This window comes from Vicia villosa, linkage group LG6 (genome assembly GCF_029867415.1).
Source record: "Vicia villosa cultivar HV-30 ecotype Madison, WI linkage group LG6, Vvil1.0, whole genome shotgun sequence".
NCBI lineage: Eukaryota > Viridiplantae > Streptophyta > Magnoliopsida > Fabales > Fabaceae > Vicia > Vicia villosa.
Window position 1 is genome coordinate 87,767,435 of NC_081185.1, and position 14,507 is coordinate 87,781,941.

The 14,507-nt window shown below is 36.3% G+C and overlaps 2 protein-coding genes and 1 long non-coding RNA gene across 4 annotated transcripts; 2 read left to right on the forward strand and 1 right to left on the reverse strand.

Moving 5' to 3' along the window:
- Positions 1–793: 793 nt before the first annotated feature.
- LOC131614071 (uncharacterized) lies at positions 794–2,458 on the forward strand. The gene is made up of 3 exons (XM_058885697.1): positions 794–1,429; positions 1,576–2,271; positions 2,366–2,458. The coding sequence occupies exons 1-3, from the start codon at positions 794–796 to the stop codon at positions 2,456–2,458; spliced, it is 1,425 nt and encodes a 474-aa protein (XP_058741680.1).
- Positions 2,459–4,574: 2,116 nt separating this feature from the next.
- LOC131614072 (uncharacterized) lies at positions 4,575–6,635 on the forward strand. The gene is made up of 2 exons (XM_058885698.1): positions 4,575–4,974; positions 5,347–6,635. Exons 1-2 carry the CDS (start codon positions 4,575–4,577, stop codon positions 6,633–6,635), a joined length of 1,689 nt encoding a protein of 562 aa, XP_058741681.1.
- Positions 6,636–9,163: 2,528 nt separating this feature from the next.
- LOC131609293 (uncharacterized) lies at positions 9,164–11,596 on the reverse strand. 2 transcript variants are annotated; one of them, XR_009286061.1, is made up of 3 exons: positions 11,134–11,596; positions 9,706–9,890; positions 9,164–9,595 (listed from the first exon to the last, which is right to left on the reverse strand). It is a non-coding gene; the product is annotated as an uncharacterized LOC131609293 (long non-coding RNA). The 2 variants fall into 2 exon arrangements; XR_009286060.1 differs by having other exon boundaries at positions 9,164–9,890.
- Between the last annotated feature and the right edge of the window lie 2,911 nt (positions 11,597–14,507).

The following is a 14,507-nucleotide window of genomic DNA, read 5'->3' on the forward strand; positions in this document are numbered from 1 at the left end:
TACTATATTATAATTTTTTTTGGGTTTTTTAACAAACTTAGTGGCGTAAGACTAAAGAGGACCTCTTCCTTATAACTTAAAACTCTAATTAAACTAATAGGGACCCTCTTTTTTCAATTTCGAATGAAAATTTATCCTAACCGCAATTAAAATTGTCTAGCCACCTAAGAGCATATCCAATGGTGCAATTTATATTTGAGTTCTTTATGGGACCCACTAAGCCACATCATATTAAAAAAATTTATTTAATTTTAATTTTAATAAAAATTTGATATGGGTCCCACAACTTTACCTCATAACTTGATTTGATTGGGTACTACAATTTTTTAATTGTTGCATTGCAATGCAACTCAATTATGACATGGCAAATTTTTTAAATATTTAATTATTAAATTAATGGTACAGGTGGAGAACTCAATAGAAAAAACTACCAAAAACTACCATTGGAGATGGTCTAATTAACAAATACTAGTTCACTTAATAATGAGCAACCCTTTAGGAGGAAAGTTATCCTGATCAAATTATGATATATATTGTTACTCGAAAATGCAAAGGTCGCTTAGCCTAACCTCTCTATACAGTCATTAACAACGTCTTACGTTTCCGAGACTCAAAGGATAATAACAAGAATTACAATTAATAGAAGAAAACAAAAAGCAAGAGTTAAGTGAATTTGAAATCCCATTATGTACCTTTATATATGAATGCTCAAACGTCATACAAAGTTACAGTAATCATATAAATATAATATAAGTCCAAACCTTTCGGTTGCTAGTTGTAACTATCAATTACCATGGCAGCTACTACTGGTGCTACTACTCAAACAGAAGAGCACGTGTCCTTGAAGCTTCTTTTGAACGAAAAAGGTAACAAAGTGTTGTTTGCTGAAGCAGGAAAGGACTTTGTAGACATTCTTTGCAGTTTCTTAACAATGCCTTTAGGAACTATTGCTCGACTTGTAGAGAAGGAATCCAGCATAGGACCAGTCACTCTTGGCTGTCTTAACTCACTCTATCAAAGTGTGGCTGATCTCGATGGAAGTTGTTTCTATAATGATGCAGTCAAACAAATGCTGCTTAAGCCAAGTAACTTTGCAGAAGATTATTGCAACACTCTTAAACTCAACATTGATGACACTCCACCCACCATGTATTGGGCATGTAGCTACAATTCTACATGCGGCCTCTATAGTGGTTTGACTGTATCAACAAATAATCGGTGTCGCTGTGGGTATTCTCTCACTGGTCCAGTTTTTCCTAAACATTACTGCCAAGGATTTGTTAATGGTGTTGCAACTTTTGTTATAACTGATGATCTGATTGTCATGCCTAGTTGTATTGACTATTCAAGCTTTGGGCTGCTCTTAGAATTTGGAATAAAAAACACAAGTTTGTTAAAGGAAAGGGTTCTGAATGTTACTAAACAAAAGGTTTTGTATTTGAATTTATATTTCCTAAACCATTGCTTATAGTTACAAACAAGTCTTTACAAATATTTGTTATCATTGATTCATATTTTTTTTAATCAATTATAGTCTTATAGTTAGTTACTTATTTTTTCTTTTATTTGATATAGGTACTTGATTTGCTAAAATGTTCATTGCTATCCAATGCTACTTTGACCAATCTGTTTTTAGGGAAGAAACCATCCATTGAAGTTTCCAGGTTTTTGTCACCTGATGTAGAATTGAATGGCAGTCTCCAAATCATTTTGAAACTTGTTATAAGAAAATCTGATGGCAAAGTTTTGTGTGCTCAAGGGGAGCAAGATTTTGCTAACTTGCTCTTGAGCTTTCTTACTCTTCCTTTGGGAGGAGCCACACGTATATTTGGCAAGAATTGTTCTATGGGAAGTATTAATGAGTTGTACAAGAGCATGACTGAATTAAATGAAAACAAATACTTCATTTCAAAAGATCCTAAGAATAGGCTTGTCGATCCCTGGCCTTGCATTTCCCCACATTTAAAATTATGCAAAGAAATATTACCAATTCTTCAGCCAGGTCTAACTGATTATTATTACGAGAATGGTTATGGTGTTCAATATTTTAAAGCTGGTGAAGATACTAGTTTTTTTGGAACTTTGAAGAAACTGAATGTATCTAATCTGAGAAATATTGATAGTTATATGAAGGGTCCTGCTTTGTATGTTGTTACTGATGATTTGGTTGTAGCACCTTTGTCTCCAATTTCAGCATTAGGCTTACTTAACCAATTCAAAACCCCGCTAAATGATTTGAAGGAAAAGGTTATCACCATTGGTGTCAAGGAGGTAATTGTTTTTTTTTTTTTTCTGTTCACTAGTAATTGTTTATTTACAATTGAACAATCCATAATATTTTACCTTTTCTTTTTTTGTTTTGCAGTCTATTAGCATATTGAAAGCCGGTTTAACTTCGACATCTGCTCTTACAAACGGTTTGGCTCACCTTTTAAATGAAGTTAAGGAGGAGAAATGAGAAGTTTGTTATCGGCAACAATACAAGATTTACTATATTTACGTTGATTTTAGTGTTATTGCTCTGAGATATTTAAGCCCTACATATTCAGTTTTGAATGACACTTTCATTTCTATTCCATTTTACTCCAATATTAACAGTTTAATTTTGTAATCATCGTTACTTTTGTTCTTTTTGAAATGGTTAACAACAACTTCAATTCATTATTATACAATATAACATACAAATATAGAGTATTACAATGTTTTAAATAAAATGGATGGATAACACTTACAAATATAACTTTATAACTTTTCCACTAAGAGTCAACTTATAACTTTTACGATCTCAACCAATGAGAAACATGCATCAGAATAAATTTCAATTTTAATTTTAAAAAACTAAAAATACTTGACAAATTAAAGCATTTTGATTGATTGTATGTGTAAAACTGTTTTACACTGACAGTAGTTGCCACAATTGAAATGTGTGTATAACCTCACTAACCTCCAAACATTTCATTGAAAATATATGTGAAATATTTATAAAAGAGTTTTTTTTTCAAACTCTCTTCTCTCTCCTAGACTACGGCGGCGGAGGGTGTGGGACAGAGAAAAACGACATAGGAAGGCGTGTTATAGGGCATTTCTAAGGGTTTCTATGGAGTGGAACAAGGTGGGAAATAGGGTTTTTTGGCACTTTAATCCCAAGTGGGACTGCTTCCCTGATAGGAATGGCGGTAAGGTGGTGGATAAAAGGGGATTGGACTCAATTTATTTCTCGACGATTCCAGATAGGGTCAAGGCGACTGACATTTATGAACTGTTTGGGTGTAATGGAGACATTGTTGAAGTTAACATTGCACCATTCCAAAACAAGATAGGCAACAGATTTGGGTTTGCTAGGTTCAAAAAGGTTGAAAAAAAGACTTGAGACTACTGGCGGTGAGGTTGGACAATATAATCATTGATGGGAAGAAGATTCATGCTAACCCTCCTAGGTTTAGCAGGTTTAGAGAGAAGGAAGCAGGAAGGGCTAACGGCGCAAGGGTAAATGGAGATGGGGGTGCTTGGAGGGAGAAGCAGCGCGAGGATAAGGAGGTTCACTTTGGTAACAGAGTAAGGGGAGGTTTCTCTTTTGCATACGCTTTGGGGAATAGAAAACAAGGAGGTTTGGTGGACGCCGTCGGACATTCAGTGTTGTAGTTTAGCTCATCAGTGGAATGAAGAAGACGAATAGAAAAGGCCTACATAGGAAGGGTGGTGATTCCTGGATCAGCGTACAACATACAAACAAGCTTTGAAGTGGAATGTGTTTTCGCGGTTAAGATTTCTCCTTTAGGAGCAAATCTATGCCTTTAGAAGAAAGGGAGGAGGGGTATCTGGCTGATTTCATTAGTGATGACAATGTATGGTGGAAATAGTGGTTTTCTGAAATTCGCCCATGGAAAAGTTCCGATGTCGATGATAGCAGAGTCACGTGGTTCAGATTTTACGGAATCCCTTGCCACACTTGGTGCTCTGTATTCTTTGTTATTTTGGCGAACTCGATGGGTACTTTTGTCTGTGTTGACGAAATTACGACAAAAGGAGATAGCTTATACATTGCAATAATTTTGGTAAGGATTCATGTGGACTCTTCTATGAAGGAATCTTTGAAAGTGACGATCGATGGTATTCACTTCATTATTCTTATGATGGAAGCCTCTTATGGCCCGCTTCAGTTATGGAAAGAATCTGATGTTGTCACCAAGGACTCCAATTCATCGAGCTTGAAAGATTATTGGGGAAACTCTAATGAGGAAGTGGGGGAGAGGAAGAACGATGGAAGAAGTGAGGGATCTTTATCAGTAGGGGAGGATGACTTTGATACAAGAGGCTGCACAGAGACATTTTTTTGGTGGCTGATGGAGGAGAAGAATCGATTCCACTATCCAACAGTTTGTCCACAACTTTGGACAAAGGAGCCTTCGATCTTGCTGTATTGGCAGCTAAGGATGTACGTTTTCAGAATGTAAAGGCTAATAAGGTTTATACCTTGGACCATCATGTAAGATCCAATGCAGAGGATTTTGGAGTGAATAACAAGCATTGGGCCCACAAATTATTGGAAAAGGTTTACGTTTTTCAAAGAACAAATGGAAACGGTTAAAAAGAAGAAGAAACAGATAAGGCTTATTAAGTTTGGGCCAAAATGTGGGCTAGTGGTGAGAAACAATAAAAAACGGCCCATTAGCAAGAAGGGGCCAGATGTCGTAGAGATTTCTTCCAGCGACAACATTTCAAACTCTACACCCAATTCTCTTCACTCGGTAGGAAGCTTGGCTAACGTTGGGCAGAAAGCAACATTCGATGTGCACTATGGCGAACAATCGATGGATTCTGACATTATTCGTTGCAACAACCGGATCCTGAAAAACCTTATGGATGATGGAGGGAGGATTTGGAGGGAAGTAGCAAACCTGGGCGTTGTTTCATCTGAACCTCAAGCAATGGTGAGAAGAAGAATTAGAGACTTGGAGTGCGCTAACAAGGAAGGTAAGAAGGGGACAACCAGAGATTTCTAATGATCATTGGATCCTTTAACATTAGAGGAGGCGGCAGCCGAGTCAAAAGGAGGCGTATAGCTCACATTATTGAAAAAGGTAAGGCTGATGTTTTTTGAATCCAAGAAAGAAAGTTAGCATCGTTATCTCAATCAGTGGCTAGAAGTTTCTGGTTTAAGGATGATATAGATTTTACTCTGTTTCTGATTCGGTTGGGTTATCCGGTGGTATGCTTATTCTTTGGAAGAAGAATGATATGGAAGTTATTTGCAGCTTTAGGGGTGGGGATTTTTGGGAATAAAAGTTTTCTAGAAGAATCATTATTACTATATCATAAACGTGTATTCTGGCTGTTCAAGGGCAGAAAAGAGATTGTTGTGGAAATGTTTGCTGGAGTTGAAATCGAAATTCACCGATGGGGAGTGGGTGATAGGGGGCAATTTTAACGCAGTCAAAAACAATAGGGAAAGAGTGGAAAGTTCATCATATGTGAACTCAAGAGAGTGGAGGGAGTTTGCTGCTTTCATTGAAGAAACGAACCATGTAGATGTTCCTTGCAAGGGCAAAAGATATAGCTGGTTTTGTGGTGTTGGTCGCTCTAAAAGCAGATTTGACCGCTTCTTGATTTCGGATAACATCATTAATAGATGGGGAGTGATGGGGCAGCGTATAGAAGAGAGAGGCGCGTTGGATCATTGTCCCGTGTGGTTGGTTGTTGACACGAAGAACTGGGGACCTAAACCATTCAAATTCAATAATGAATGGTTTAGGAACAAGGATTTTCTACGTTACGTGGAGGAGGAATCGGCTGCCATTCAGGTCTCGGGGAGGGGGGATTTTGTTTTAAAGGAAAAACTGCGCTTGCTGAAACCTAGACTTAGATGGTGGAATACAAACGTATTCGGAAGTTTTGATCTTGATATTGATAACGAAGTCAAAAACATTAATAAGGTGGACGATCTCAATAATGTAAGGGAAGGCGATTTGGAAGATCTTAGAAGAGGAACTAGTAGGTTTTGGATAAATTTTAAAATTAAGGAGAATATGCTCATACAAAGATCACGCATAAGGTGGCTCATCAACGGGGATACCAACAATAGGTTCTTTCATAGAGTTATGAAACATAGACTTAGAAAAACTCATATCGGAGGCGTGGTCTCTAATGGTACTATGGTGGAGTCGGTAGAGGAGGTCAATAAGGAGGTTTATAATCACTTTGCTAATAAGTTTGTTGAAGAGGTTCCTAACATGCCTATTTTGAATGGGGCTGTTCTCAAGAGCATAGATAGAGAGGAGAGTGATTACATAGAGTCTCCTTTCACGGAGGAAGAGGTGAAGGAGGTAATATGGAATTGTGATGGCTCGAAATCTCCAAGACCCGACGGTTATTCCATTCTTTTTGTTAAGAAGTGCTGGCCTTTCATTAAAAAAGATATTATGTCATGTTTTAGAGACTTCCACAATGGGGCTGTTTTATCCAAATCGATTACGTCAACTTTCTTGGCTCTTATACGAAAGAAAGATAACCCTCTGGACCTAGACGACTATAGACTGATTTGTTTGGTAGGAAGCATTTACAAAATTATCTTGAAGGTGTTGGCGGGTAGAATGAAGTGTATTTTCAAGCTTCTCCAAAATTACTTGAAGACTTAATTTTAATGAAGACAACATATTTCAAAAAGGATGAGAAAAGACAAATGGATAAGAAATCAAAGCTTGCAACTTTCATGAAGATTAAAGTCTTGGTTTGATTGATCTTCAAATATTGGTACAAATTAAAACTCTTTTACATTGATATGTTTTAGTGCTCAAAAGATGCACCTTCATTCAAATGCATTATCAAAGTTTCATACAAATGTATACCATAAACATTTAGCCTTTAAAAATCATGTTTTTAGCATCTTTAGTATGATGTAACCGGTTACCTAAACCATGTAACCGGTTACATTGCTAGCAGTAACTTTTCCTCTTTGTTAATGGTCTTTTTCAACATGATCTAACCGGTTACATCATTTAGGTAACCAGTTACATGCTCATGATTTTGAATTTTCTGGGAATAACGTAACCATGTAACCGGTTACATCCTTCAGGTAACCGGTTACATCTGAACCAGTGGCTCTTTTTCACTTAAATCTGTCCCAAACGAATTTATATTTCAAACCTTAAAACATTGCATTGTTCCATCAAAATTCAACCTTTCTAAAGGGTGTAGAGTCACCTATAAATACCATATATTTCATATTCCAAAAACTCACCTCTTTCATAAAAATTCACAACCTTTATCTCACAAACATTTTCAAACAAAGTGTTCCATATCCTTCAAATTTCATTGAGAAATTTTCTGCATTGCTACATATCATTTCAGAAAAATATTTTCATACATTCATATACATTGAGCACTAATATATCCTTGTGAATTATATTACTTGAAAGAGAATATCAATCAAGTGATTGATATATTATTCATCTTCAAAAACTCTTGCAAAAATTCAAACATATTGTTGTTTGCTTATTTTCCATGATTGTTGGAGTTAAGTGAGTGCATTGAAGAAGCTTGTTCTTATTGCACTTAGTGTTGAAGATATTAAAGGTTTTAAGACCCTTTTATCTTTCTATAGGTTAGATAGTAAAGCATCACATTTGGTGTGGATAGACTTGTACAATCATTCTAACTATAGTGAAATCTCTTTCGTGTTGAAAGAGGACTAAAGTGTTCTCGGACTGTGAGGGGAACCAATATATATCGTTGTGTCGTTTATCTTTCTGCATTTATTGCTTTATCCTCACTTAATCAAACCATAAAAATAAGAACATACATATCTCTAAAACCATAAAAATTTTAAGAACCTAATTCACCCCCTCTTAGGCACATTTCATACTTACAATTGGCATCAAAGCAGGTTATAGGTAACCTGTTCCTAAAAGATCCAGATGGCTTCCACAAATCAAAATCCGGTTTTTAGAGATGGTGGTAGCAACAACAAACCGCCATTGTTCTATGGACAATACTTCGACTTCTGGAAAATTCGTATGAGGGCTCACTTAGAAGCACAAGGAGAAGAAGTATGGGAGGCTGTCCTAGATGGTCCTCATGTTCCAGTAACTGTCGTCAATGGTGTTAGATCAGATAAACCTAAAGCTTCATGGGATGATAACGATAAAAAAAAGGTTTTTGCTAACAAAAAGGCTATCAATCTTCTTCAATGAGCACTTAGCATGGACGAGTTCTTTCGTGTTTCTGCATGTACAACGGCTAAACAAATATGGGATACGTTAGTAGAAACGCATGAAGGAACCATTGAAGTTAAGATATCTCGATTAAATACTTTGAGTCAAGAATATAAGTTGTTTAGAATATAGACCGGAGAAGCCACTTTTGATTTACAATAGAGTTTTGTTCACTTAATAAATCATCTCGACGCTCTTGGAAAGAAAATCTCTACCGAAGAACAAAATCTTAAAGTTCTAAGATCCTTAACCAGAGAAAGGCAACCAAAGGCAACAGTAATATCCGAGAAGAAGACTCTAACAAAAATGACTTCCGCAACATTATTCGGAAAACGTCAAGAATACGAAACAGAACTCGGAAGACTTCAAAAGCATGAAAGTTTATATTCAAAATCCAAAGGCATTACTCTAAAAGTAGATTCTATGTACGATGACCCATCGGTGGAAGATGAAAATTTCGTGCTCCTTTCTAAAAGACTTGGTACGTTCTTTAGTAAAAATGATAAATCTTCTTCCTTTGCAAAAAGAAAGAAAAATTTTAGGAAAAGGAGGCTTCCACTTCAACACAAGATGTCACATGTTATGAATGTGGTAAGTGTTGCACCCCAAAATTAGCCCATCCAATTTTTCTATTAACTGGCTTATTGTTTTTAACTTCACTTGCATCTTAGGTCATTTACACATCATGCATTCATTAAGATTATTATTGGGTCATTAAATCAATGGGGATGGATTCAAGGCACCAAGGGTTTATTCCTCTATTCATGTGGCGTATTGATTGGTATTATTATGGTTATCTAATTGGTCACCTTGTACAAGCTATTGTAGAGGGTTATTCAAAGATCATGTTTCAAGTTGTAAGTTCAAGAAAACATATGTTTAGGATTCAAATTCAAAAGGAATAATTGGAGGGAAAAGAAGAAATTCAAATTTTTATTTAAAAACATAAAAAATAAAAAAAGGGAGAATCATTACAAATGTCAAAGGCATCCATTTGGAAACATGCCGAGTTCATATCCAAAAGACAATTACATAAAAATTCAGCAATAAACTCCAAGTATTTATTCTTCAAAATCCTTCCTAAACTTATGCTATTCAAACCCGATGACACATTCAAGCTAATCCAAAGAAAAATATCGAAAACATCATTTACATCAAAATACATTCAAGTGCATTACACCTTTTAATACAAAAATAATTGTCCTAAATCTATCTTCAATTTCTTTTCATCTTTAAGACCCCCACCACCTGTATCATGTAACCATTGTTATCCAAGTGTGGAATAAGTGTGTTATACACCAGTTGCTATGTGCTATACATACTTTCCTTCTTCACCAACCTACTGCACATATAACATACCAAATCTGCCCCAATTCTACCATAACCTGCATCATTAATATACAAAACAGTCCATTCAATACCAACCAAATAACACTAAATTTATAAACGCACACATTAGCGGACCTACGTATTTATGCGCAATAGTGGTAAATACCATTAACATCAAGCATATGGCCCTGCAAGTGATAACAGTTGGCTCATAAAAACAGTCAGAGAAAAAACCAAGGATCCTACATGTTCAGAACTGAACCGAGCAAGTTACGTGCAAATCAAATGCACTGAATCTTCATCCAATCAGTTCATACAGAATCAATTTAAGAGCTGCACATGTAATCGGCCCTGCAACACACACGAAAATATATTCAGCATACTTCGTCCATATTCAATTATCCGGTTTCAAACTTTCATCAACACCAGAAGAAAACGATTCAAAAAAAATAGGCATTATGTCATTCAGTTCGTCAGTTAAATATCATACAAATTAATCAGGTTCATTGACAACCAAAGATTCACGTCGGTTCCCATCTTGTGATATCACGCAGAATATATATCAGGATTTAATATGTGTATCGGTATAGCCCGTTCATCATCCAGCGTGTGGGTTTGTGATTCATATTGCAGAGGCCAGAATATTACGCAATCAAACAGAAGAGAAACAATGCATACGGCAAAAGACAACCCATATAAGTCCAACAGAAAATCAAACAATCCAAAACCTAACAAACTTTCAGCATGTAACTAACTTTCTTATCCTAACTTCTAAACCTTCTCTTAACAGATTTCTACTCAAACTATCTATAACAAACTTTCCCACAAATAACTAACCTCCAACTGCCATGTAACTAACATTTAACCACCAAATAACCAGATCCCAATCAGTTTTAATAACCTAGCCAAGTCATAACCACTTCTCTATAACTACCAACTAATTGTGTAACTAACAGAAACTGACCATAACCGATTCATAACAGAAAAACATACCTATAACTAACCTTGCAACTAACCTATCCTAACAACCTAACTGTTTCTAACTGATTTTACAACAAACTTCACTAAACTAACAGCCATTTAAAAACAGAAAAAAACAGAATGTAACCTCCAAACAACTAACTCCCAATTACTTCAATATCCACCCTTCAATTGATAACCGATTTTCTCAAATCCTGTGGCTCTCAATTCCCTCTCAACTGAACTCTCCTCTTTCAACCTCCACCTCTATATATTCAATCTCCCTCCATAATTCAAGGTTACACGCACCATTTTTCACCTTCACTTTTTAACTTCTCACTCTCCACCATTTTCATCTCCACCTCTCTCATTCAACACTTCACAGATTCATCTTTACCGCTCTATCACGATTCACCGCAAGTTCTTCCCTTTCGATTCACTAACCCTCACAAAAAGCTCTCTTGACAACCCCTTTGAATCTTCACATCGAAGATTCATTGAGGTAGAGCCATACCTCAGCTTTCTACAACCTTCACCTCATACTCACGAAGAACGCAACGATAATAACAGAAGAATCACGCACAAGGCGGAAAGAAGAAGAAGCAAAGATTGAGTGAAGAGTCAAAGAATTCACCTGAGATTTCTATTGCATTCGAGAGCGTTTATTTCGCCAATTGATTGGGGCATCCTCGGGTTTTCTTCAATCGTCATCTACGTCATCCAGGTAAGTCTTCGAATTGACTCCTTCATCTTCATCTCTTGCTGTTTCTTGATGCTATGGTGTAGTATTAAGTTGCCTGAGCATTCCCCCCATGATACCGCTCCTTGATTTGCAACCGTGGAAGTTCAATTTCATTTTTCTTTAGATCTAGGGTTTACGATCTAGCCAAATTTAGAGGGATTGAGAGGGAATCTGAGGCTTTAAAGTTGAGAATTGAAGAGGGGACGTAGGGGAGAGTCTGTTGGTATATTCAACCGCTAGATAGGGTGAACTCCGCCGCCTCCGGCGCGGCGGAGCGATTTCCGATGGCCGTTTGTTCGTTTGAGGGAGACGAGAACGAAAGAGGGAATGTTGAGGGGAACTGAAGTTGATTCGTCATAACACAACCCTAATTCCATTTTATTTTATTATTATTAATCTTATTAATATGACTAATTAATTAGTATAATTGGAATTAAAACATTGATTAACCTCTTTAATCTGAAAATAATAATAAAAGTCTGAATATGTTCTGGATCATAACATTTAGGCCCGAATTTTCTTGTTCATCCTACCATGGCCCAATGCACCATCTGAACAAAAATGCTGTGACAAAAAACTCTTATGGGCCAAATCCTGGTGGGCCCTGCGCCCCTTACTTTTCATAATTCCTGTATCCAGTTTGCACCCCCTGAGTTCACATTCTTTTTCATTTTAGAATTTAGAATTTCTTTACATTTTAATAATAATAATACTAATTTTCTTCCTTCTAATTTTAGACCTTAGTGCTAATTTTGACATATAAAAATGATCATAAAAATATTAGGTTTAGGCTAATTGTTTTAGTCTTTTTACTTGCTTGTAATTCAATCTCTTCATAAAAAAAAATCAATAAAAATAATAGTATTTTTAATTCATTTTTTGTACTATATTTTGACTTGTTACTTCATGCTTGTGTGTAATTTTGTGCCATTATATCGTTCTTCATTTTTGTTTCTAATTGTGACTTTAATTTTCATGTTCCTTTAATCCTAACACTTTAGGTAGAAACCATGATAACATTAGGATCTAGAAATTCCCATTTTAACATTAGGCTAGTTAATTCATATTAGGCTAGTTTCCCATTTCTTCTCCTTTTCAACTTTAAAACACTTAACAAATACTTGAATTTAATTTCCCTTAAAAGATACCAAGAAAACACTTAAAAAATGCTTAATAAAGGTCAGACTAATAAAAAGGGAATGGAAACTCTCGTCCCTCTTAGTTAAGGGGATCACTTGAGTGGAAGCTCCCAATCTTAAAAAACACCAACAAGAGTAATTCGAGTCTCCCTTGTTTAAGGGGTACACCCGAAACGCTCGACAAATCTCTCTCTTCTTTATCTCGCCTCCGAGGCATTCTTTCTCCTAATCGGACACGTTATTTCCGCTCCATTCCCAGCTTAAGACTCCAGAGGTCGAGCAGTGGAGTGCGAATGTAACTGTTCAACTAAAAAACACAAAAACAAACAAAAACATGTGAGCCGAACTACGACGCTCTGATTCCTGAAAAGGATACGTAGGCATTAGGTCGCGGGGCCTAAGCGAGCACAATTATTTATAAACCTTATTTTCCCCGTGTTTCTTTTCTTTCATTCGCATGCATTCCCTTAGCTTTAGATTTATAACATATAAAGCCAGATTGCCCTAAACTCTCCAAAAATGGTGGTGTCAAAGGCAAAAAGGACTTCAAGAATAAAAAGGCCTATGTTTCATGGGAAGACAATGAGATAAGTTCATCATCTGATTCGGATAGCGACGAAAGTGTAAATCTAGCATTGACGGCTTCACACCATTCTGATGATGAAAGTGATGAGGTTAGTAATGAATTTTCCATTTATGATAATGATGCTCAAGGTGCCATAAATGAATTATTGAATGAATGCAAAATGTTATATAGAATCATATCAACACAAGAGAAACAAATCAAAACTCTTGAAGAAAAAATGGATACCATGCAAAAAGATTTCGAGGTTGAAAAGAAACAATATGTTGATAAAATAGAACAAAAATCTACATGTAATAATTATGATTAAGAGATTTAGTCTTTTTCTTCTTCTGATCTCTGTCTTGAAGGTCTTCATTCCTTGACCTGATCTTATCTGAGTGAATTTGATCATTCTGGCTTGAGTCACCTTTGCTTGGTTATCTCCTGATTTTGAATGTCTTCATATGAGCAAATGTTCTGCCTTTCCTTTCTTCAGAATCTTCGTTCTCACACTCTCTTCTTCCTCTGATTGGTGCTAAAAAGTATGAAATGACCACTTATCATGGTTCAGCTACACTTTATTTATCTTTGAATATTTCCATTGAGCGCATATTCTTCTTTCTAATGTCTTTGAGCGTTGTCGAAATTTCTTTGTTGATTCTCAAACTTCTTATGATGTGTTGATGAAGTGTACGGAGTCTTGAGATCTTGGCGTTGACATCTTCTGGTCATACTGAGTGTGTGAATTTGACGTTGATCTTCAGCTCAGAGTTGTTTTTCTCCTTCTGGATCTCTCTACACTGTTAAGTGTTTGATCCTGTGATCAATACAGAGCCATGCTCTGATACCAACTAAAGGTGGAAAAAAATACAAGAAACAAGGGATTGAATTGTGTTCTTTATCAATTAAAAATTTCCTTTCTTTATCTATAACGTCTATTCTCTTATTCATTTGATCATCTATTGGATTATGCTTTGATGTTGCGGAAGCATGAAGAAGTAGAATTGGATAACCAATTAGATGTTCATTTTAACTTCTGTTTGTCATCAGAACTTCTGACTTTCTCAGTACAGTTCTGAGGAGCTTTTGCGTGAATGTTCTAAGTTAAAATAATATGTGCAGAAAGTAAAAGACACATTAATTTTATCCTGGTTCACCTTCTAACTAAGGCTACCTCCAATGAACACTCAACAAGGTGATTTGCCTCTCAACATAGGTCTTAATCCAGTATAACCAAACCATGGTTACAACTGCACGATCCTCCGTCGTGGCTAACAACCTGCACACCCAACTACTGTGACTAACCATTTGGATAATGACCCGTTCAGTGATCTCCGCGAGATATAACGTCCATTGACTCAGGCATCCTGTACAAGCCAACTGCTCATGACTGACTGCAAAGTTCTGTTCAGGGATCTCCACGAGATATAACATCCCTTGAGTTCCTGCACAACCATCCTGTTGTGTCTAACCATGCACAAGCTAACTGCTTGTGACTAGCCTTAGATAATGAACCATTCAGGGATCCCAGCAGGATATAACATTCATCAGTGTACTAGAGA